This window comes from Aythya marila (genome assembly GCF_965140915.1).
Source record: "Aythya marila genome assembly, chromosome: 13".
NCBI lineage: Eukaryota > Metazoa > Chordata > Aves > Anseriformes > Anatidae > Aythya > Aythya marila.
Genome location: NC_139054.1, coordinates 7684665 through 7708561, shown reverse-complemented (window position 1 = coordinate 7708561; position 23897 = coordinate 7684665). Strand labels below are relative to the sequence as shown.

The following is a 23897-nucleotide window of genomic DNA, read 5'->3' as shown; positions in this document are numbered from 1 at the left end:
CTTGAACAGCTGCCACAATCTGCATGGGAGGCAGCAGCCTTGGCATGTGAGCTCTGCCACCTGATGCCCGGTCTGTGCTGAGACGGTGCCAGCTGGATCTGCAAGCCTCAGCAAATACAGCCTCCGTCAGCGAGTTCTCTGATCAGATTGCTGCCTTGGAGCCTTTTGTTGGTCTTCCTCAGTTCTCCCCTGTTGCTCAGATAGCCGTACCACCTCCTCTCATCATCTTTTGAGTTTGTCCTCACGTTACAGCCAGGTAAGCCCATTTACCCATGCTGATATCAACAGGTTACAGATTTTTTAAAAAACAATCCTGTCCGGCTCACAGCTAGGGAGCCTCTAGTGACACAGCTGAGTCCTCTGCAACCATTTAGAAATGTTTCTGGAGGGATGCAGGTACGTCTTGCACTCAGGTGCCTAATGAAAGCAGATTAACCTGTTCATTCCTTCAAAAGCAACTAAGCAAAGTGGGGAATCCCATGTCTCTGCCCCACTTCTGTGTTCCTGACGGCAAGACCTCCTGCCAGCACCAACCACCTGTGTTTGGAGTCAGCCAGCCTTCCGTTCTGACTGAAGTTGAAGGTACAGTACAAACTGTTGGCTAAAAGAAGCTGCTTGACTTCAGCAAGCATGGTTCCCACATATAGCCCTTCTCCCAGAAGGCCATTTACACCTGTGTGATCCTTGGAGTTTGCTGCACAAGCACATTGTAATGTGGACGTTTGTCCACCCCGTGCTCCCTGAGATTCCCATAACCTCTAATTCCAGTTAAACTGGCAGAGTAATGTGGCTGCCATCAGTCATATTAATTTGACAGAGTGTCACATAGAAGCTGTTGGGTTCCACAGGTTTCTGGAAAAGACTATTGATACAAGGGCTAATGAATGAAGGGAACAGGAATTTGCCTTGTTACTGGCACAAAGAAAAACACCTCTCAGGAATGCTCACTGCATAGCGAAGGAAACAATCTGGGTTTCCTAACAGATCTTGTCCCTGCCCTTTGTCCTGCTTTGCTTTTGCGAGGCAAATGTCATTTTGGTACACCTGGCTTCCTCTCCCATTTGAACCATAAGGCCAGAAAAATAACGTTGCACAGTTTCAATTACAAGTAAAAGTGGAGAGATTTCTCTGTGGCCGTGATGAAGACAGAACACTTGCACACTAAATTCATATTTTGATAAACACTATGTAACATCTAGTAAAATATTCCTTTCTGATTTTTCACTTGATTAAAAATGTCGGTGCTTATCTCAGGATCACAGTTTGATATTCCTTGAGTTCTCCATTTTTGCTCATTTTGTCTGCACAAACAAATCTCAGTTGTTAATCTGCTGAAAAATCATTGTGCTCTTTGCTTTTTTAGGAGGCTTGTCTTGTGGAAAAAAAAAAAAAAAGCACAGATAAATTCTGTTGATTCCTTCTTAGTCACCCATCAGCAATGGCAATGGTAGGAGAAAAAATGGGGTCACAGAGGGATTGATGAATGGACAGTGGGTGACCTGAAGATCTAACTCAAAGGACGCTACTTCAAGTGCAAGTGTCTCCATATGCTAAATGCTGAGTTGTTGTCTCCAGGTACCCCACTGTTGGGGTATCATGGATACCAAGCAAGGTTTTAGTAAGTCTTTTAAAAAAGTTACATACAGCCAACATTCATGCAGGCCATGATTTGCCAGGCCTGAGCTCTGAGGTATTCCTGGACGGTTAGAGAGGATAAAATAATTTAGAAATCAGGAAACCACTCAGAGACAAACCATTATTTATTAAATTATTTTGCCTTCTAAAAGCTGTGCGTTCCAGAGAAATCACAACGTTGGCTCTCCAACCTTTTTGCATCATCTAGCTAGAAAATGTGCAGCTTCCAGATACCGCCAGATCACCTCCCTTGACCCTGCCCTGGAAACATCAGTGGCTCCCATACCAGTAAGAACAAAACTGGTCATCTACTAAATCCATTGCTGATCTCAGCTAACAAACTTCCTGTAATATCAGCAAATATTTCTGCTTTTGTAAATCTGTTCTTCCTTCCATAATGGGGTGCCAGCAGGAATGCTTAGGATCCAGAAATGCGCTGGTTGGCAGGAAGAACAAAGAAATTGCTCACCCAGAAGGGCAAAAAAGGACTAATGCTTTCGTCCGCTTGGGAGAAGTTGCACAGAACTTATGCCAACAACTTTTGCACGCAATCAGAAAGATGCCACTGGATGTTACTTTTAATAGCAGACGTTAATATCAGTCATTAATTAGAAACGTCTTCAGTAACTAGAATAAAAGCAGATCCTGAAACACTCCTGTGGTTGAACAGTCTCTTGACAGATACTGCCCGCTGTCCAGTAATGTCAGGCGCTCTTTGAACTTGACAGGGCAGCTGCTGTTTTTCCCAGCCTTCTGGAAATAGGCCAGCTGTGACATGTTTCTGATACTAGCTGGGTGTATTTCATTCTGCTGCCCTAGGCAGTTTGATAAAGGCTCCTTCCTCCTGCTCCAGAGCTAACCCACCCAAACTGGAGCCGAGCACCTCGCTGCAACGAAACTGCACTCGCTAGGGTTCCTGCCTGTTTGCTTCATTAAGATCTGCTTAAATTGTTTCATACAAAGGAACACTCAAACTGATTTCTGAGCCCAAAGCAGCAATGCTAGGTGTACATCAGGAGTTGTTTGGCATGAAGAAACATTGCCATGGCACTGTATGAATAAAGTTATTTTTAAGAATCATTATCTTCCTTGATACCAAGTCTTTATGCAGCTGAAAAAAAAAACTTGGTCTCCACCCTTACAGAAAGCCTTCAGCTGATATGTTGCTTAAGCTAGAATAGTAGAAACCATGAATTTCTGTGTGCACTGCTGCATTGCCCTTCATTCCAGACCTACAGAAAAAAATGACACTTTTGTTACTATTTTTTTCCTTCCCATATGAGATCAGTGGAGCTATCCAGGCATTTCCATTCTTATAATTTGACTTCAAGATCAATTTTTCTCCAGGCAGTTAAAGGCAGCAGCACCTGGAGACCTCGCTCAGCCTCCCCCTCCATCCCACGGAGCTGCGTTCAGTGAGGAACCTCCCCTACCCACCCCGAGGCGACGGGCTGCAGGGGACCCCTTCCCACACGTGTCCCCGTCCCTTTTCTCGGTGCAAACGCCGCCACCACCGCCCAAACCCTAAACCCAGGGTCTGTGGGTTCCCCGCTCCCGTAGGCCGGCAGCAGGAGGGGGCCTTGCCCGCCGGCCGGGGGGCTCCTCACAGGGACCGGGCCCCGGGGCGGAGCGGGCGGCGGCGCCGCGGCCATGTTGAGGGCGGGGAGCGCGGAAGGCGGCGCCGGGGCCGCTGCGGGGCGCGGCGCCTCCCCGCTCCCCGCCGCTCCTCGCCGCCCGCAGCCGCACCGGCCCCGGCCCCGGCTCCGGCCCCGGCTCCGGCCCCGGCCCCGGCGGGCCGCGCCATGGCGACCCCCAGCCCCTGCATCGTGGTGAGTGCGGGCCCGGCGCTGCCTCCTCGGCCTCCCGCTGGGCCCCGGCGTGCGGGAACGGGGAGGGGGGAGGCGGCTGCGGGGAGCCGGCGGGGGCCGCCCGTCCCCGTGGGGCGCCCCGCGTGGAGTCACCTTGAGGAGCTCGGAGCTCCCGCTGCCCTGCACGGCCCTGCCCGGCCCCCAGCGCCCCTCCTCGGCTGCCGGCTCGGTCTCGCCTCCTGCCCGGTGTCCTGCCACAGGGCGAGGTGTTGGCAGTGCCGGGGCGCTGCTTGGGCGGCTCGCAGTTGGGAGAGCCGGGGGTGCCGCCTCAGAAAGCGCCCAGAAATAACTTCCACCAGAAATAACTTCCACCAGGCACCGACCCGGCGTGGCACAACTTCCTATTCCTGTTGCTCCTCAGAGCGCGCTCAGGAGATCATGCTCCGTGTACTAAAACCCGAACTGGGATGCCTTTTGGAGGAAGAACCCGCTGAGGGTGTATTTTTCATCATCACTGTGCTCTGCTAAGAATCCTTTTTTTATTATTATTTTTTTTAAACCCAGCCCCGGGTGCCGTGAGCGACAGCGGTAGCGTGACACGCATGTGGCGCCTCGCGGCCCACGGCCATGCCTGCCGTCAGGCTGTGCCTTTACTTTCTCGCTAAAAATCCATCTGTAAAACCCACCGAACAGCCCGCTCCGTACCAAACGTAACCTGCAAGGCTTAGTGGATGTGCTAGATGTAATTATGGGGCTGAACCGTAGGAAATTTCCGTAGCTGCTGAGAGGGACCCAGCTCCTGACACGCAGCAGATCACGGGCTTGGTGCCTGGCCTGCTGCGAGCACGGGCTGTGCAGGGGCTGCTGTGGCTGGGAGGGCAGGCCTGGCTCCCGGCCGAAATCCTCATTACTGCTTGCGCAACCAAAAAACATGTAAACAGCTGGCTGATCACAGGCAAGGTAAGTGCTTCCTTGGGCACTGAAATAGAAGAGTGACCTGCACGGGCAGTGGAGCTGAGGTGGATGCTTACCATGCCTGCCCTGCTGCGCTGCCAGCAGCAGGCTTCGGTGTTCCCTACAAACTTCTTTTTACACTGAGCAGCCTTCAGCTGCATAACCAACAAGTGAAGCGATTCAAAACATACTGTCATTTTCAAGTGGCAGTGGGGCTAAATTTCAGGGAGTTTTTCTTGGTGCTTTTGTGACAATATGCCCCGAACCGCAGCAGTGGTTGTATAATTACGTACATAGGCAAACCCCTTGTCCTAATTAATACACTCCTGCTAATGTTGCAAGCTGTTTCATGTGGAGAATCTGCCCGTGCGGAACAGGTTGCTGAAGCAGGGCTTTAATTTCTGATTCTGAAGATCTTGAACCTCCACTGTTTCCAGATCATGGTCAGAGAAGGCTTGTTTCATAGGCACATAACTTGTCCCATTAACGTAGCTGTCTTGTCTTGAATTGACAGCTGGCTCGTGTGTTTTGTTGTGATTCGGTGTTGTGGAGATTTGGAAGATGTCCCTGTTACAAGGTCTGCTTGCTTAGTTGCAAAGGCAGGTTTTGCATTACACTGCTGAAATCAGAGATGCTGAAAAGCTGAAAGCTGCTTGATTCTTGTTTATTTATTTATTTTTAAATGAAATAAGATTATTTGAGGTGTAGTAATTTCATTTTCCCCGCTCTCCAATGGGGGGAAATGTTGTTAGGGCTTGAAATCATTTCCCCTCCACATCGTGCTGAGCGACAGCTCATGTAGCATTTCAGACAACTCTTGTGAACTGTGGGTTCTGCAAGCTTCCACTTTGTGCTCTGTTCAGAAGGAAAATAAGGTGATCCCAACGAGTGTAATGGATTTGGTAGTTCATTGAGTAAAGCAAAGGATTGGCAGTTTCTCACTACAGGCTTTCTATAAGACTTTGTAGAAATCTCACCTTATTTCCTTTTCAGATTGGCGATGATGAACAAGGTTACGACCTGGACTTGTTCTGCATACCTAAACATTATGCAGATGATTTGGAAAAAGTCTATATTCCTCATGGGCTCATCATGGACAGGTTTGTTTGACTTCAGACAGCACACTGCTCCAGCTGATTCCATGACACTGGAAAAAACAATCTTCCAGTGATAGTTTTGCTGCCTGGTGACTGTCTAAACAGATTACATTTAATTAGAGACTAAGAAATACACATGTTAATTAACTGTTTCTTGTTTGGCTTCAAAGAGTTTGTACGTTTGCAGTTACGCTATTTTTTGGAAATTTGTCAATTCTCAAAGAAATTTGTGGTACGTAGCAGTCTGTGACTTTCTTTACAGTGTTTCTTTGATGTTTTACTTAAAGTAATTAGAACACACTATTTGTGCTAGTTCAATCTAAAAACAGTTATAGTCTCTCAAATATCTTTAGGATGTTAATAAAAGTAGATTATTAATCACATTATGATAAGACTTTTTCATGTTCATGTGGTAGATAACTAACACCCGATTTTCCCCTACTGTCTGCGAAAGACATTAGCCTTTGCCAATACCAATCTGTCACTTGTGGTTGCTGAAATGTGTGATTTTCTCTGGAAGTTTTATCTCGTGATGAGAAATGGGTACATGAACTTATAAGGTGTTTTTGTTTTACTTTGTGTTTGATACTTGCCTAATTCCTTTTAACAGAATGAGCAAATTCAGTGGAGGAGTTGCTGGAGACACAGAACCAATGAAAAGTGGTTCTGAGTAGATTTTGTGAATAGGAATGCTTCTAGATTTTGCATGGTGCTGTTTGATCAGATTATTACAGTATTTATAATAAAATGTTTTTTAACTTTACACTGAAAGACCCTATATAGGAAAAAATTGGACAAAGTACAGGTCATTAAGTAGCTGATGTAAAGTTTAAGATGGCAGGCGTTCTCTGAGAAACCTGCTGTCAGCTGCTACACTGTAAATACATACCATGCTTTCTGAAATAAATTGCAAGATAAATTTAGAAACAATGATCACTGAAAAACTGTTCAGTGTTCTCTTGCTCTGCTTTATTGGCATTATATTTTGCAGTCAGGACAAATTTATTCAGCAAAACATAAAGCTATAGTTGATAATTTGAGAGTTTTCTTGCTGTCTTTTTGGTTGTGCTGATTTATTTTGCTCTTTGCATGGAAGCTGAACCTATCTTTAGAAGAAGAAAACACCCTTATGTCTCTTATCTGACGGTAAAACAATTCAGGGTGTTCAGATTTGCTTTGGCTGAGTATGATGTATGAAAACAAAGAAGTTTGGCAGTGTTACTGTTAGATTAACCTTGGAAAGCAAAACTTTGTTGACCAATAGTGGGTTAAAGTGACTGAAGTGGTAGGCAAATATTTCCGAGCAAAATATGCTTCTGAGTTCGCATGTGTTTGCTGTTGTTGTTTGCAATACAAAATACTGCTGCCATAGTAAGCAAACTAAATGTGTTACAACAGCTAACTCTCTCTCTTTTTTTTTTTTTTTTTATTTTGTATAGGACAGAGAGACTGGCACGAGAAATTATGAAGGGCATGGGAGGACATCACATTGTAGCTCTCTGTGTACTCAAGGGTGGCTATAAATTTTTTGCTGATTTATTAGACTACATCAAAGCACTGAACAGAAACAGTGACAAATCAATCCCCATGACTGTAGACTTCATTAGGTTGAAGAGTTACTGTGTAAGTATCTCTGCAATACCGTGCAATTTTTCTGTAAATTTGACTAACTTCAACTTAACAACAGGGATGATTGAGTATTGTCACTAAATATTGCAAAAGTTTTGCCTAAGTACTGCCCAAATTGTGCTAATTTTATGCAAATAGTTAAGACAATTAAGAGGAAAACAGCGGTCACAAGCTAACTTGTTCTTTGTCTGTCTTATTTGATCTGGTTTCTTTCAGACTTTATCTCCTCAGCCCAGTAAAATCCAGAGCAAAGAGACCCTTTCCATGTCCTTTACTTCTTAAACAACTTCCTCTCTGCCCCCTGTCCCTCCTCTAAAACCGTGGTTCTAGAATAATACAGAGGATAGTCCTACAAATCTTATTACAAAAACTTAATTCTAGGAATTTTCATTTGGCTTAGACATCACTCACCAGATAGGAAGACTTGAAAACTGCGAGCATGGTTATAGTTGGGTTCCCTACCTCATCTTTTGTTTGGCTCAACTGAACAGTGTATGAAATGAATTGCATTTGGTCTTGAGGAAATACTAGATTCAGAAAAACAGATTTATGGTTAGCGGCCACTGAATATGGTGCTACCTTTTAAAGCCTAGGTCTAGGTTGCCTTGGCTTTATGCTTTTGGAAAAGAATTTATTTTCATTTTGAACACAAGTATTTAACTTTACAGGGAAATGGAGCATGAGGTTCTCTGTAAGATTTTTATAAGGGAAGCATTAGATTACATTGTGCAGGTCAAAGGAGGAAGCAGATGTATGTTAGTACTGTATGCTTCCCGACTCAGCAACAGCCTAGTCTCGTGTTTTCAAGACAGTATTTGTGGGTAATTTAGATTTCTTCCATAAGATCACCTGTAGTGTGGAAATAATTAAGTTTTTTGATTTCAATTTATGGTGTCAAAATAAATTGCTTCTTAAGGTCATGCTGTTAGTTCTGTGTCTCAATGACCATGTTTTCCAGTCAGTAGTATAAGCTACTTGTCGTGGTTGTGGAGGAGTGCCTGCTGCAGTAGAAAAAAATAGATTACTAAGTTGGAAACTCAACTGTATTCATTTAATTAAACCAGAGATAGGGGTACTTGCAGATTTAGGTTGGACTGTAGAAGAGCTTCAAAAATGTGCTGCTGCTGCTGAGCGATCTGTAAAAACTTCACCTCATTGAGTGGCAGAGCTCAGACCAGTCAGAGTTTGGCCAGGCCTGTTTGCAGAAGAGCTGTGCCAGCTCCCGAGGTGTGTGTGCAGTGATGTCCTGGGGCTACCTGGAAACCACCGTCATTTCTGCAGAGCGTGCTGCAGTGACTCAGCTGCACTCTTTTAAGAGAAGGCAAGGCCAGGCAGAAAGGGACATGCCAGCCTTTCGTTACATCTTGCAAGGGGAGAGCTGCTTGACACACTTTCTTTCTGCTCCCCACAAAAGAGTCAGGCTCCCTCTACCAGTCCATTCAACCACAAAGCCACTACGTGCCCACATACGCTGTCTGTAAAAGCCACAACAGAAAGGTGAATGCCTCTATTAGAGGATAGTATTTGAAAGAATAGGAAATAACTCCCACCTTTTTTGGCGAGGAAATTTGTATTTTCTGCTTTCTTCAAGGAACACATCCAATAACTTTGTTGATTTATTTAAAATATAAAGGACTACACCCTTTTGCTCTCTCCACCTTCCAAGTAATTAGGAAGAAACTATGGGATAAGTGTTGTGAAACACCTGGAAAAAATACTACATTGCAAAGCAAGGCTTATTGTACAGCATGTTTTCATTGTTCATCTTTATGCATTAGGCATGTATTGGTTCTGCTGCTTTTATTTTTTACACCGCCCCCCCAAACTGTAGTGCTTTTATATTAATAGGAAACTGAACAGCAAAATAATTATGGAAGTTTTAATTCTCTTTTTGCAGTAAGAAGGAGTAAACAAAGAGAAAAGCGGAGAAATGTACACAGAAAGGAGTGTAAGCAGAATGTGTTCCATGAGGTGTTGGCTTCAGGGTTTTGGTTTTGTCAGCCAATTCTGTAAAGGAATGTTTTCTTGTTCTATATGACCGAGGAGCTCCAGTTACTTGATGGCCCCGCTAGCAGATTATTACGAGCATTTCATTTCTGTCAACTCTCTTAGGTAGTTATTAATATCCAGACTTACGTTCTTTAGATTGCATAACTTGATAGACTGGGTAAGACTGTCCTAACACAAACATGCGTGTAATTGATTCACTTAGTTTTCCATTATTAATGGTGCTGGAATGTTAAATCTGCTCTGTAGTTTTCATTCGTGCTTTACTAAATGGAGGAGTCAGCATTCTTAGTGATGGGAAAACCATCACAAACCATAATGGACAGTTGAAAGTAGAGCTAGCTCTCTTGTGATTGTTTTTGGATGCAATTACTAGATCACGCTGCCTGCCTTTACAGCCTGGGTAAAAGATGTTAAAAATACCATCGTTGCATAAACAAAGCAGCTGAACTCGTATAATGGTTCTAAAATTGATGCGATTGATGTTCTATTCCTATTTGAAATTGATCATTTAATATTTTCAAGCTTATGGGTTGGGTTATTTGTTTCATAATGCAAAGTTCATACTATGATTGCACCCAAAAATAATTCTCTAAGAATACTGAGATGATGAAGCTGTGATTAAATGTTGCTTATAATTCCTGCTTTCGGAGTCCTTACAAATGAGTTTTAATGATCTGGCAAGCCGTTAAGAAATTGAAAGATAGTGTTTGTGAACAGAACCAGATCTCTGTATTCTTGACAAATAGTTTGTTTTTCTTGTCCTAGAAGAATGGCTTTTCACCAGTTTCCTGCATGTAAAGTTAGAGTTAAGCAAAAGTTGCTTATGTAGTCACAAAGGGCAGCCAAAAGACAATGGACGTGTTGCATTGTCACTCAGGAAAATCGGGCTTTTCGGAGGAGTACTGCAGCTTTAAGGCAAAATCTAGTTAGGCTGGTTGAGACAGTATTCTGAAAGATCTCCTGTTAACTGAGCCTTATAGCAAATACCATGAGGAACTTAAAATGCCTTGTCAGGGGTTACGATCTTGCAGCGCGTTATTATTTTCCAGCAATGACAATGAGGCAGTGAAAACAGATCTAAACAGTAAATCTCTAATGTGTTAAATCACAAAGCATTAAAGTCTTACCAGTACTGAAATCAGAAATAATGCTCCTGAAGATAATTAAAGTGTTGCTTAATTATTAAACAAAGTTCTTTCCAACGGAAATCTGGTTAAAACCAGTGTTGGAAATTCGTTAACCATTTTTGATCCTTTAATTGCTCAGAAACTCAGTACCTGCATAGGAATGTAGGTTTATATGCCAGTGAAGGTTTATGTTTTGTGTTAAAAAATGTAGCAATTTGTAGGGTGCTTGGTGGGAAGGAGAAGGGCAGATTTTGTTGGTTAGATTGTTTTTCTCTGCTGATCAGTATACTTGAGTATGCATAACCCACAAGGTTCTGTAGTGATCTGTAGTTCTGTGTTGTTATTGTTTGATTATAGCGTGTTGCTTTGTAGCCAGAGAGATCACCAGGAAACTGATCTGCATGCATGTACTGAGAGGACTGGTCTATCATCTGCGCGTGTTGTTTTAATGGAACAAATATCTGTAACATCTTTCTCCATCTTCCTTCTGTAAGAAATGGTGCTTTTTACATCCTTCCATGGAAAAAGGATGAAATTCTTCTTAGTGTAGGAATAGGTAAGAGAGAATCCTGCAACATGAACAAGGAAAAGCTTAAAGCTGTCATTTAAGATAATTTTAAGATATGATGAAACAGGAAATGCCCCTCAGCATTATAAACATGGTGCTTAACTGAATCCCATTTTCGTGATTAATCTAACCAGTATCTCTGGCATTCAGTAGCAGTCTGCTATTTACTGGGTCAAGCAGCAGACATTTTGGACATCCTATTTTTGTACTTTTTCAACACAGTGGTATTGGTTCTGTTCACTATAGTTTTCCTTAAAACATGGGGTAAAACTGTAAAGGCACTTTTTCTGCTTTGTGCTTGCCTTTTTTTTTTAGTGTTTTGTCATGGGAATCTAAAATAGAAAGTATCTGTTAGTCTCGTTATCTGCTTTTACATACCTAGAGCTGTCAGCACTTCTTTATCCTAGAGCATTGACGTCACTGTCCAAGGGATTTTAATACATTTTCTCTTTACTGTAATCCGAGTGTTACTTATGGTGTGCTCAGTGTGTGTTTCTCTCTAAACCATTTACCCCTTTTTTGTGTGATAACACTTCTACTTTTTGTCTACAACTTGTACAGTATGAATATGTGTGTCAGAGAAAACAGGAAGCTGTATGTGGCTGTCTGTTCCCCTGTGGTCTCCTCTCTATTGTATCTGCCATTTTGGGGCGTGGGGAAGGAACTGCTCTTTTGCTGCTTGTCTGCATGGTCATGCAGTAAGGTTGGGCTTCAGACTGAAGCGGCAAAATAATAAAGGTTTTCTAAAGGGAAGATATGAAGTAAAGAGCTGTGAGAATGAAGTTTGAAAAGTGGTATGACCCTTCAAATAAATGATTAACTTGTAGGATAATGACATCATCTGTAAGTAGCACAGTAATGAGTATAGCACAATTAATAAGAACTATGAGACAATGTCAAGGTTTAAAGTCAGCTGAATGACTTTAAATAAACTGCAGAGATCTGGAGGTACCCCAGGAGTTGTTTTTAACTTTCTTGTATAACAAACAGTTCACTGATGCTTACATCAAAGCCTAGTTTTACTAAAGCAAAATGCTGTACTTTAGTGATAGGATTGTGTAGCTGTGTCGCTGTTTAATTACCACCATGAGTAATTTATCACTATTTGTAAAATAGGCAAACCCAAGCTTTTCTGGCTATTCTTATAGCTTATATTTCTTGTTCTTAATCTGTGCCTTGTTTGCTGGCTATTTCATTGTTGTTATGATTGCTTATTTTTATTCAGAGTAAGGCTTTCTAAGGCATCAAAGTTTAAAATGTAAATTACCAGCTATATAGCAGCATACAGCTTGGAAACTTTTTTTTTCTTGTTTTCCATACCTTTAATGAATATGTAGGAAATAATATTTTTTTATATACACGTGTGTATATGTAATGGTCACAGATGAGAAGTGGTGACTGTATTTATGTAAATATTTTTTCAAACAATCTTTTATCTGAAATACCATCTTTCAGTTTGATTACTTATAATTTCTTAGTTAATAGATGTTGCTGGTGCAATGTTTCTGAAAGCCTTGGTATTTGTGGGTTATGTACTTTGCAGTTTTGATATTTATTAGAAGAAAAATTACTTTAATTCTGGTGATACTAATGCTTACCCTGCTCTTTCTTACTAGAATGATCAGTCAACTGGAGATATAAAAGTCATTGGTGGGGATGACCTTTCAACCTTGACTGGAAAGGTATGGCACATTTTTAAAAGTATGGCACTTACTAAAAAAAGTATTTTTAAAGGTATGGCAGAGTTTAAAGCAACCCCTTCCCCCCAAAAAAAAACAATCCTAAAAAAAACAAACAAAAAAATAATAATAATAATAATAAACTCCACCAAAGAACCAAATAATTAGAGTTTTAGAAAGGAAAAAAAAAAAAGAAAACTAATGTTTCATTTAAAATATTCACCATTGTAGAGTGGTGGGGTACATAAGCCCCACCAGAGCCATCTTTATGAAGCATTATGAAGCATATTTTATGAAGCATTATGATTTTCATAACATATGTGTGTATATTCACTGTCTTCAGTATAAGGAAGTGTTAGATTTGTTTTTCTACATTGCCTAAGAATAGTCTTGTCTTGGTTGTTGTTAACAAAGTACCTTTAAAAGAGAGTAGCGTTACTTATTCACTGTGTTGGTGTTTCATTGCAATAGTGAACGGAGTTGGTACTGTCTAGACATGTAACTTGCAGGTTAGGAAATAAGGGTCCTGTTACAGGCAATGAAGAGATGGAAATGCAGAGAATGTAAATTGGGAATCTGCTTTTCTTCAGTGGCTGTGTAGAGATCATTGAGCTAGATATCTGTGGGTGAAACATGGATGCCTCTTGTTCTGTCAGAACACATGGCTTTCCCCTTCTGATTACACTTAAACAGTCTCTGTCCCATTTCAGTGTAAGTGATGTAGGTGTGTACAAAACAGTACCTAACTTTATAGCATGACATTCTCTGCATTATAAGAATTTAAAGGCCACTTTGTACTCAGCATGAGTTGTTGAGGCAAGTCTCATTGTCAACTAATTGTCATTAGAGCATCAGAAATGTTAACTAAATAGTATTCACTGTTACATGTCCTAACATACATAAATCATGGTACAAATATTTAACTGCATTGAAAAATAAATTATTAAGTTATAGAAGACAATATATGTAAGAAATGCTGTATTCTTTAAATGCTAATTGATTCTTCTTTTTTTTTTTTTTCTTTCCACCAGAATGTTTTAATTGTAGAAGTAAGTATTATGTTTCACTTTGAAGTTCTAACGTGTGACTGGCAAAAGACCTCAAACAGAAGTTGGTTTTAAGTCAGAAATCCTACAGTTCCTAGTTTCAAGGTTTTTAGTTTCTGACTCTAGGCCTGAATTATGCAAGTGGTCTCTGAATTTGAAATGACCTGTGTTTTGAATTCTCGCATAGCATTCAACTATACCAAATTTAACAAGGAAAATATCTGTGTAAAATTGCTTGCTCTTTGCATTTGATTTCAGTTTTCTGTGATTCTGTCAATTCTTAAATGTCTTTTTTAAAAAAAAATAATCTTATTAAGAAGTAGCCTGAGCAAAGTGGTACTAAGTGTGTTATTGTTCTGAATTTATAACAGCAAACTAGGAAATTAAACTGGAGGGGTAGAAAGGAGTTCCTAGGAGGAATATCCTAAAATACATGGGAAAACAGAGCTAAGGCAAACATCTCTGTGTACAGTTTCTTTAGAGACATGGAGAATGTTGATTCCTAATTTGCATTTTGATAATGCTTAATTCCCATTTCTCTATCTTGTCATGGTTCTTTGATACGAGGTACAATACACTTCAATCTGATTTCCTAGTAGGTACTGTTGCTTAAATCTTGCTTCCATACCTCTTTGATGAACGATGTTGCTTACATTCAGTAAGTATGACTTTTACAAAGGATGATCTAGAATAAGATCGCTAACTTGAGGATGGCAAAGCAGAAGTACTAAACAGGAAAAATGATTGTATAGAAGTAATAATGTCTTCAGACTCCAAATAGTGGAAATGGCTTTGTTCATAAGCTATGGCAACTGATTCAGCCACCAAATGAAAGGATGTTTCCTTCTGTCATTAAATGTGTTTTTTTATGTACGTCTTTTTTTAATTTGAGAAGGTTATATTATTCCACAGGAAACACTTTTGAACTAAACTGTTTTAGTTCAGTTCTAAAACTCCTACCAAACTAGTATGTATACAGCAGTCATCTGTGTGACCGCTGGCGTCCTTTGAAGTGTATTTGCTTCAGATAGGCAGATGCATTTAATTATGTATCTGCTCCATTTCAGATGAATGTATGTCTTCAAAGTCCCAGGCAGCTAAGTAGGTTAGTTTCTCATCTGTTCAGTGAATCATCTCTCCAGTGCCTTATATTGTGCCTTATATATAATTATACATTGTCAAATATGAACCCTTTGACCAATCACCATTTTAACTGTCAAACAGTGGGGGAAAACAAACAAACAAACAAACAAAACCAAAAACCATTATTATAGGCACCAAAGCACTTAGGTTTTCCATACAGAATCCCTTTGATGTATAAAAACAAACAAACAAAAAAGAAGAAAAGAATCCCATCCCTTTCTGTGCAGGGGATGGGATTAAAATGGTGTGTCAAACATCATTTTAGTGTATATAAATAGAAACTTTAGAACTGCACCCAGATATTGCCAGTGCAGCTTCTTTGTCTTTGGATCTTTTTGGGTCTGTAATATAAGTTGCACTTCTTTTTCCTGTAATTGCATTGATGGATTGTTCTGAATATTTTCCCTTCTTATTTTCTTTCTGTTGTATACATCTCTCTCTGAGTTCAACTGCAAGACTAATGTTACATTTATAATACTGGAATTAAACAATGTTTGTCAAATAGCTACAAGGAACACAAGCCATAAACGCTTCAGAGGAAGCCTAGAAGGTCATAGTTCAGTAACTGCTTTCAAAGTAGTAGTTATCCACAGTTTTGACTGTTGTGATTACTTTATTGAGCATAATTGCTTAAGCACAATATAGCGTTATGTATCACCTGTATTTGATTATGAACATTATTTTGTCATACTTTTGTGCTATTACGGATGAGCAATTTCTGCAGTAAAAACTTGAAAATGCTACTCTGAAATTTTGAATATTCTCACTTACATGACACTTTTATTTTCAGGATATAATTGATACTGGTAAAACAATGAAAACATTGCTGTCTCTACTCAAGCAGTACAATCCAAAGATGGTGAAAGTAGCCAGGTAAACTTCTAAATGTGATTATTTGTGCTGTATTTCAACTTCAGAATGACACACAGTGAAATAAAAAGATAATATAGAATATATTCCCATAGAAGAGAAACAGGAAGGAACATTTCTACAGGAGTCATGTATGATGGAGTTCAGTATTTGTTTAAACTCAACTTCTGCTTGTTGTGGGAGCATACGTTCATTAAGGCTAACAGAAATGCTCTTCTTTCCAATCCTATTGCTTGAAAAATATCAGTGCATCAGAAAGGGATAGCTTGTGCCTGTTCAGTACATGTGTTGCCTTATATTCTAGTAATATTTATGGGGTTTTACCACTGATCTTTAACTTAGGTTTAAAAGTATATGGAAGAATTTAAATATTTTGGGCATAAAAAAAAAAACAACAACCTCTCAAGGTGGCAGGGGTATTTTCAACACAAATTTAGTTCATGAATATAAACTTTTACTAGAGATTGGGATTTAAAAAAAAAGTCAGTGGTTGACATCTATGGACGTACAGTATCTGAATGTGTTTCTGTTTGCAACTTCATTTTTTTTCAGTGGTGTATCTGTGCAATGGAGACCTTTGGTCTGCCAGCTTTAATTGTAGAATTAAATTAGTTTGCACTAAACATTACCGTTTATATAGAGTATATAGTGTAGCTGAGCCTCAGAGGTCATTCTGTGAGTCACCCAGCCATATGCTCTTTTAGGCTTTTCTACTTAGTTGCATCTTTAATCAGTTAGTTATGAAATATTTTCTAATTAAATAACTTACAATTAATAAGAAATGTTGAGGGTAATATTAACCAATATCAACATTCCTCCTACTTCTTTTTAAATTGCATCTTTTACGCTCCTATGCTGTGATTGTGTATTTTACAATAAAAGCATAATGATTGCTGGGGATTAGAGATAAACCAGAGCTGCGTGTAAAATCTAATCAGTTGTGTTGCCATAACAATGTCAAGGCAGTTGTTAGATGTACTAGAGCAGCTCTTCTTGATGATAATGTGGGGATGACCTGCTGAAGGTGAGGTTTTTGTTTTTTTTTCTCTGTGGCCTGCTTAAATGTACCAGATTTTAAATATTTGTCACTGAATAGTACCTTAACGCTACAGTGTACATCACAAGTAGAATACAGTATGAACAAAGCCTAGCTTCGAATTGTTTAAACCTGTTGCAGTTTGGGTCTGCCAAAGACCTGAGCATGCAAAACGTGATCATGCTGGATAGTTTTAAGTGTCATGCTCTTAGATAGTTCACTTGCCTTTCTTTTCTTAATTTTGTTTTCTTTCTCTCTGACAATTAAGCAGTTGTAGCAGGGAGATGTGAATTAATGCTAATGTGATTTTGGGTTGGTTTGATCAAGTCTTATGCCAATACTCAAATTAAGACTCTCAACTAGAAGTTTCAGAAACTGAATGTCTAAAGACAGAGAAATGTCAGGATGATGGGGTCATCTTCTAAAAGTGCGCAACTGAATAATGAGTGAGTCAAATTAAACTAGCAAGGTATTTCATTCTGCTACAGTACCTGCAACTCTGTATGTCTGTGCTTTTTACACCTCTGACTATTAATTCTGTGAAAGTGGAGCTGGTTTATATCAGCTTATGATCATCAAAACCAATTACATTTTCTGTATGGAGGTAATTAGTACTACCAGTGGAAAAACAGCTGAGGACATGTTGCACAAGTGCAATTGAGGTTACATTTAACCAGCTGAACTTTTGCTTCATAACACTAATGCTTTTGAAAAGAACTCAGCTGGTCTGGCTAGATCCCAAGTTGTCACCTCTTTACCTGCGAGCTAAACCGATTGCACATGAGGTTTCTAAAAACACATAAAACCTAATTAAGTCACTTCTGGCAATGAAAATCCTTCCAGTAAAATATCTTACAGCCTCTTTCCTGCAAACATTTTGTTTATCCCTTAGGCTGTAAACCATTCATGATTCTAGGAAGTTATGAGTTTGTCTATGTGATCAGCTGCACCTGCAAATGAATAATATGTTTAAAATGTATATAGTTATGCTGTCAATTATGCACATGTAGTCTCACTGAAGTGGAATTCAGCTAATCTTCGTAACTGTTTCATATAATTGAACCTGGTGTTTTTCCATGTTTCAGTTTTACATTGTTTTTATTTGACAGTTTGTTGGTAAAAAGAACTCCTCGAAGCGTGGGATATCGGCCAGACTGTAAGTGACTTTTTGACACCCATTATCAGTTTTTAAAAATATGTTGTATATATGTTGATGTATTGTGTACTATTTGGTCAAAGTCCAAGGGTGTTCCAAGTAAGTTTTCATGAATGTTTTTTGATTTATTTTGCTCTTATTTGGGAAGTTTAAATATTTGGAATGTATTTTGACAGAGTTAATACAGATTTGGTCTAGTCCTTTTTTTCTTAACTTTTTGTGGCATTTTATTATACAAAAAGGAAACTTTGATATTTTGGTCCAAGTTAATCCCTCTTCATATGGAAATTCTCCTAGCTTGCATGTTAATCAAATGGTTTGGTCAGCAGAATCTGCTGGATTCATCTTTGACACTTTGGGGAGTGTTCCAGGTCCCTAAACATAGCCACCCAGCGCCACTCGGATGTCCCCAGAAATGTAATGGGACCACACAGGGTAACAGATCTGATCAAAGTTTACAGTGGTAAGATGTTCAAAATAGCACAAACCCAATCTTGTTTAAGCATCTGGATTACTCCTGTCATGTCTTCTTGTCTGTCCCAAGACCGTAAAGGAAGGAATAGCATCCAAAGCACACGGGGGTGTCAGTGATAGCCCCTCTTGGCTTGGAAAGGGCCACGTGTGCTATCCCTGTGCCAGAGGTTGATTTCCTGTTCATGTGGACTGTGTGCTTTCACAATGGAAGTGAAGTGAGTTTAACAGAATTGCATCCTCTTCCCCCTCCTTTCCAAGTTTGCACAGTATTCTTAAATTGAAATTTCTCAGTGCCTTGAAAGCTTAATTCAGGTGTTTTCCTCACTCCAGGATGCCTCTCTTTCCTGAGATCTTATTATGGGTTTAGCTGGGTTAACAGTCTGCCTTTCTGAGCATCTTGCAGCAGATGACTTGTTTTGCCATCTGTCCAGAGACGACCTGTTCAGTGCAGAACCCGTGAGCTCTGAAGGCAAGAGACAACGCAGCAGTAGTGCTTGGGCCTGCCTTCTACCCTTGTATCATGAGGCCAAGTAGACTCTAAACATTGCCTTATTTTTTCCAGAAGCGTACACAGTCTTTCACTGGAATTGTGTGATTTATCTCCGTTTTTTTCGTTACTGAGCCTCGCTGTAACCAGGGAGAGAGAAACAGCACAGCTCGGGAGTCTTTCATTTTTAGCATGAGAGGAGAAAGCCTTCTGGAAACGTCCCTAGGTTGTCTTACAGTGTGTGTGGATGGCTTGGACTGATACTTCTTGACTATCCAAGGACTGTCCTGCTAGAGCCATGTCCACTTGGACAATCTATGGAACAGCTGATGCGTTTTTTTTAGGCAGCTTCTATGGGAAAAAAACTGAAACAAAACACAACAACAAAAAACCGCCGGCTTCTGAAAAGTGCAAGTGACACCATAAATAAGAGAGCGCCTTTTACCTTGTGGTCTTCACTATTCTCTATACCAAGGGCTTGGCACTTACAGCGTGCTGCTCTGCAGAGCTGTCCCGCAGTCAGAGTATGTCCTGGTACACCAGGTTGTTGTCCACGAGCAGCCAGAGGGGAGTGAGTTTTGTTTGGGCACTGCCTCAGAGACAAAGGACCGGTTCCCCTGCAGTAACTCCGGTTCCTCCCGGTGTTGATGTGTTCCATGCTTACTCTCCCAGCTCTTCACAAAGAGCCCTGTTGGACTGGCACATCTGTAGTTTTGAGGGAGCTCAGAGCTGAACCTACCTGCTCGTTATCCCAGAGGTGACCTTACTTATAGCCGTGCCCAAGGTGAGGGCGCACTCACACAGGTGCCGCCTTTTGAATGATACTGTGAGGGTGACAACAAAATAAAATGCTACTGCTTGGGAACCAGTAAGTAAATCTATTTCATTTTGTTTTAGTTGAATTAAATCAACAAATAAAGTTAGAACATTAACTAGATGGAATATTTATCTCGGGATACTTGAATGGAAGAAATGAAATATTATGCTTATATGTCTATAAAATTCTAGATTCTCTCTGTAAAAAGATCTAGTGAACTCTAGGATGTTCTTTTCTAACACACTGATGACTTACGTTCTTTTTCAGTTGTTGGATTTGAAGTGCCAGACAAATTTGTTGTGGGATACGCCCTAGATTACAATGAATACTTCAGAGATTTGAATGTAAGTAACTTTTCCCGTATGTTTTTGTCCATTTAAAACTAGGGAGGAGGAAGGAAGGGAAGTCTCCTTGCATCACTCTTTCTTCTCTGTGTTAATCACAGCTCATGTGCAAGCCTGTTCCGTTAGTGATGCAACGACGAGAGCAAAGGCTAGACCAGCACAACAGTGTTTCGGAGCTCATATGAAACTAACTTTTGTTTTGCTTCATGCAGAATGGAGGCTACGCATCTCCTGTCAGCTTTGAAATAATGTGGCAGTTTGTATGAAGTTTCTTATCTTACCAGATACATCTGCAAGAAATAAGTGCATTTCCTTAGTTACATCAAAATTAGAGAGGAGAGACCTTGGATGTTGAGATGTTTGCATTTTATGCTAGGTCATTATTAATTTTTCATCTGGGTCTCACTAACCTTATAACAGACATTGGGTAGGAGAGAGAGGAAGTCCAGTGTTGAGATCTGTAGACAAAAAAAAAAAAAGAAGCTGTGATATTGTTTATGCAGAAAAACTTCAATGCTCTTCGGTACTGAAATGTGTATAGCATGCTTTTATTTTTTTCAGAAGTGCATTATTGAATACATCTGTAAACATCATCCTACATGACTTTCTAACAGGAGCTTTTTATTTTGTTTTGTTTCAGCATATCTGTGTGATCAGTGAGACGGGGAAGCAGAAATACAAAGCATGAAAGCATAGTTCAAGTGCTCTGATAGCAGAGCTTTGAAATGTTTTGTTTACTGAGTCCTATCTTTCACAGGCTTCAACTCTGGTACACCAGCTAAAATTGTAGAATTATCCACCCCCATTGTCATATGCTTACTATAACTTATTGCATGTACAATATACAAATCTTGTCTTGTTCATTTATATTTTAGAAATGTAAACAATTAGTGCAATTCTGCACTCCTTATTTTGATTTGCACTATGACTCTACCGACTATTGCTGCCCCTGGTTGGGTTGTGCTGTTTGTGAGCTCCGGAGTCTAACTCTTGCAGTGGTAAATTGCTTAAACCTCATCAACCCAGAACTGAAATAGTTCAAGTACTGTAAATGTAAAACACTTTATGATAGGGAAGTCTATTAGTAATATTTTTAAAATCTGTAATTTAAGTTTTATATTTTCATGCACAAATGTGATTGTGATTAATGGATAGTTGCACCTTTGGGTGTTATAAAACATGAGGAGCAGCCAGTTACAGTATCTGTAATCTCCAAGGAGCTGATTCAAGTCTCCTGGAGTTGCCTTATCACTGTAAAAGTCCGGGTAAAAAAAATCTTTTTTTAAATTTTTTTATTTTTTGAGCTAAAAGGAGATGGAATGACAAAGCAGAATGTTTAAAATCTAGTTTAAGTTGAGCTGTTCATTTCTTTTGGATTTTTTTCTTTAAAAATACCCATCAGACAGTGAAATTGCCTTTTAAATTTAAACAATTATAATATATTTTTGAAAAAGTATTGTAATGTTTACTTTATAAGATCTACAAAACAAAGTACTTTAAATAAAGGCTGTCTCTTTAAAATAAGCCCCATACATCTATGCCACTCATTCTGTATATTAAAGTGCTCTTGAAATTTTCTTAGTAATATTTTTCATAAGTGTTTCTGACAGTGAAGGCAGACTCTACATTTGTTATCTTTGTAGAGCCTTTAGTCAGTATTGTGCCATCTACAAGAGATGATAAAGGCCCGAGGGAAAGCTATCGAAATACTTGCATATTCTATAACCAAACTGGATTTCAGAGAAAATGCACTAAGTAGTGTCTCGTGTTCTGTTTTGGCAAAAATGAAGAGTGAAGAATATGTTCATTTAAATAATATACAGGGGTGGGAGGGAACACAACCATTTTGTAAGTAATCTTTTGGGTTTGTTTTATTAACATCTTGTTCATGCTGAGTTTAATTCTAAACACGGCAGCCCACCTTGCACATTTTCCTTCTGCCATGGTGTTCCATCCCTTAGCTTACACAGTACCTGTACTTCTGCACGTGGGTTCTTCCACTGCGTGCTAGGATTCAATGCTGGTCAGTGCTTAATACATAACGACAGCCTGTTTTTTTTGACAGCCTGTTTTTAAGATGTTTTCTGGTTTTGAAGTTTGGGTTGTGCTTTTGTACTTTTCCAAGTACTGCACATCATTCTCTCTCCATGGTGTATTCAGTTACAACTGTAGTAGTTTGCAGCAGACCTGAAATATGAATAATTTACATGATGTAATTGAGACCAAATGACCGTGATGTGTTGGAGATGTAAATTTGTATTTGTAACTCAAAGTTCTCATTAACAAATATGATAACACTGGTTGTGATTATACTATACTTCTGCAATGATCCAGGTTAAGGTTAATGTTCCAAAGAGCTTTTCTGAAAGCACTACAAAGACTGTATTTCTCAATGTTTGTGTGTATGCTTATCAACCTGCGCTGTACCTGGGAATCCCTTCTGGAAAATATATGGTGCATGTCTAAGAAGAGGAAGCACAAAAGCAACACAGAAAAATATAAATCCACTTAAGAATTCTTACATCCATTAAGTTTTCATTAGGTGGGGTTGAACTTAAGGTCTAATTATAAAAAAGTACTGTTTTCTCCTGCCTTCTTAATAGTTCCTACTTCACAGTGGATTTCAAAATTGATTGATGTCATCTACACATTACACCAGAGAGGTGGCATAAATGTACCTATTCACATGTGAAACGGTAAGAATTGATGATGTTCAATATCTTTTAAGACTAAACCCTTACGTGAGTTTGTCCTGTAAGTTTTCCTATCTTGGTTAAGACCAATTCAAATGCTGTGATTTGGGAAAAGCAGGAGAGGTTGAGTTAGTCATAACAAGGGGTTTATCTTCCAAAACATAACTGGACGAGGGAAACTACCAGCCTTTTGGGGTAAGGGTTCAAACTGCATGAACTTGCAGATGGCGTAGTCACAGCTTGAACGCTGGCAAGATATTCCAGTGGGACCTCTTGAGCCACACTAACCACAGGAGTGAGACTGCAGGATACAGGATTGTCTTCTAACAACATTGGCTGTGTCTGATAGAAAAGTTAGATACTCCAGAAAAAAAAAAAAATACTGTCACCCCAGAGGGTTTCCTTATTCAACAGCTTTTATTATTGCCTATGAAGATTATTCGGAAAAGAAATATCCCCCTCTCCTGCCCTTGCTAGAATAGTCCTAACCTGTTGCAGCCTTTTACAGAAAATGTCTCTGTACTACATGAAGATGAATTTTCACATGAAAAAAAAAGTTGAAAATGCAATTGTTACTTCTTATTCAGTAATTTTGGTTAAAAGACTGGGGTTTTGGTCATACCTTTGCAAGTTAAATGCAAGCTTTTTGCAGCCCAGACGTATATTGTTAAAACATTATGAAAGCACGGAGAAAATCTTGTATTTGAATATTTATGTGGTATTTGAAGCTCATTATAGTTCCACATTTTATGAATCACAAATGTACACTGGAAAAGTAATTTTGATTATTTATAGGCTTTAATATACTGTTTTACCCTGTGGCATCTGGAATTTCTGCATGTTTTGATTCTAGTCCGTCACAGACCATTAACGCTGACTGACGCGGCACCGAAGTGTGTAGCTTTGGTCAGAGCATTCATCCTCCTTGCTGTACATTTGCACAGATCCAAATCTAAGGGACTCGAGGCAGAGCTTGGAGATGTGGGAAAAAGGTTTTTATGCAAACTGTGCTGACAGTTCGCTTTTGGGCGGGTTGTTTTGGGTTAAAGAGAAATCCCATTGTGGAAAATGTAGACAAATGAGGATCTTTACATTGCCTTGTAAACGTATGTCGTGGCTGATGGTGTGTTGGTGGTGTCCCGTTGTCTATTACGCTCTGGAAATCCTGTCAAGCATGCCTTGATCCAGCAGTGAAGACCTGGCACTACATACGGGGAGCTGGTTACATTAAAGGACTGCTTTTGCTGTGTCCGACTGGTTTTAATTCCCATTCAGGTTGCACCTTGCAAGATCAGATCTCACCTGTATACGAGTACCTTATAGC

At 39.8% G+C, this 23897-nt stretch overlaps 1 protein-coding gene across 1 annotated transcript; it reads left to right on the top strand.

The window, feature by feature from the left end:
• The first annotated feature begins 3319 nt into the window (after positions 1 to 3319).
• HPRT1 (hypoxanthine phosphoribosyltransferase 1) lies at positions 3320 to 22628 on the top strand. The gene is made up of 9 exons (XM_082771176.1): positions 3320 to 3464; positions 5391 to 5497; positions 6934 to 7117; positions 12445 to 12510; positions 13539 to 13556; positions 15487 to 15569; positions 17712 to 17758; positions 19804 to 19880; positions 20521 to 22628. Exons 1-9 carry the CDS (start codon positions 3438 to 3440, stop codon positions 20566 to 20568), a joined length of 657 nt encoding a protein of 218 aa, XP_082627302.1. The 5' UTR covers positions 3320 to 3437; the 3' UTR covers positions 20569 to 22628.
• The last annotated feature ends 1269 nt before the right edge of the window (positions 22629 to 23897 follow it).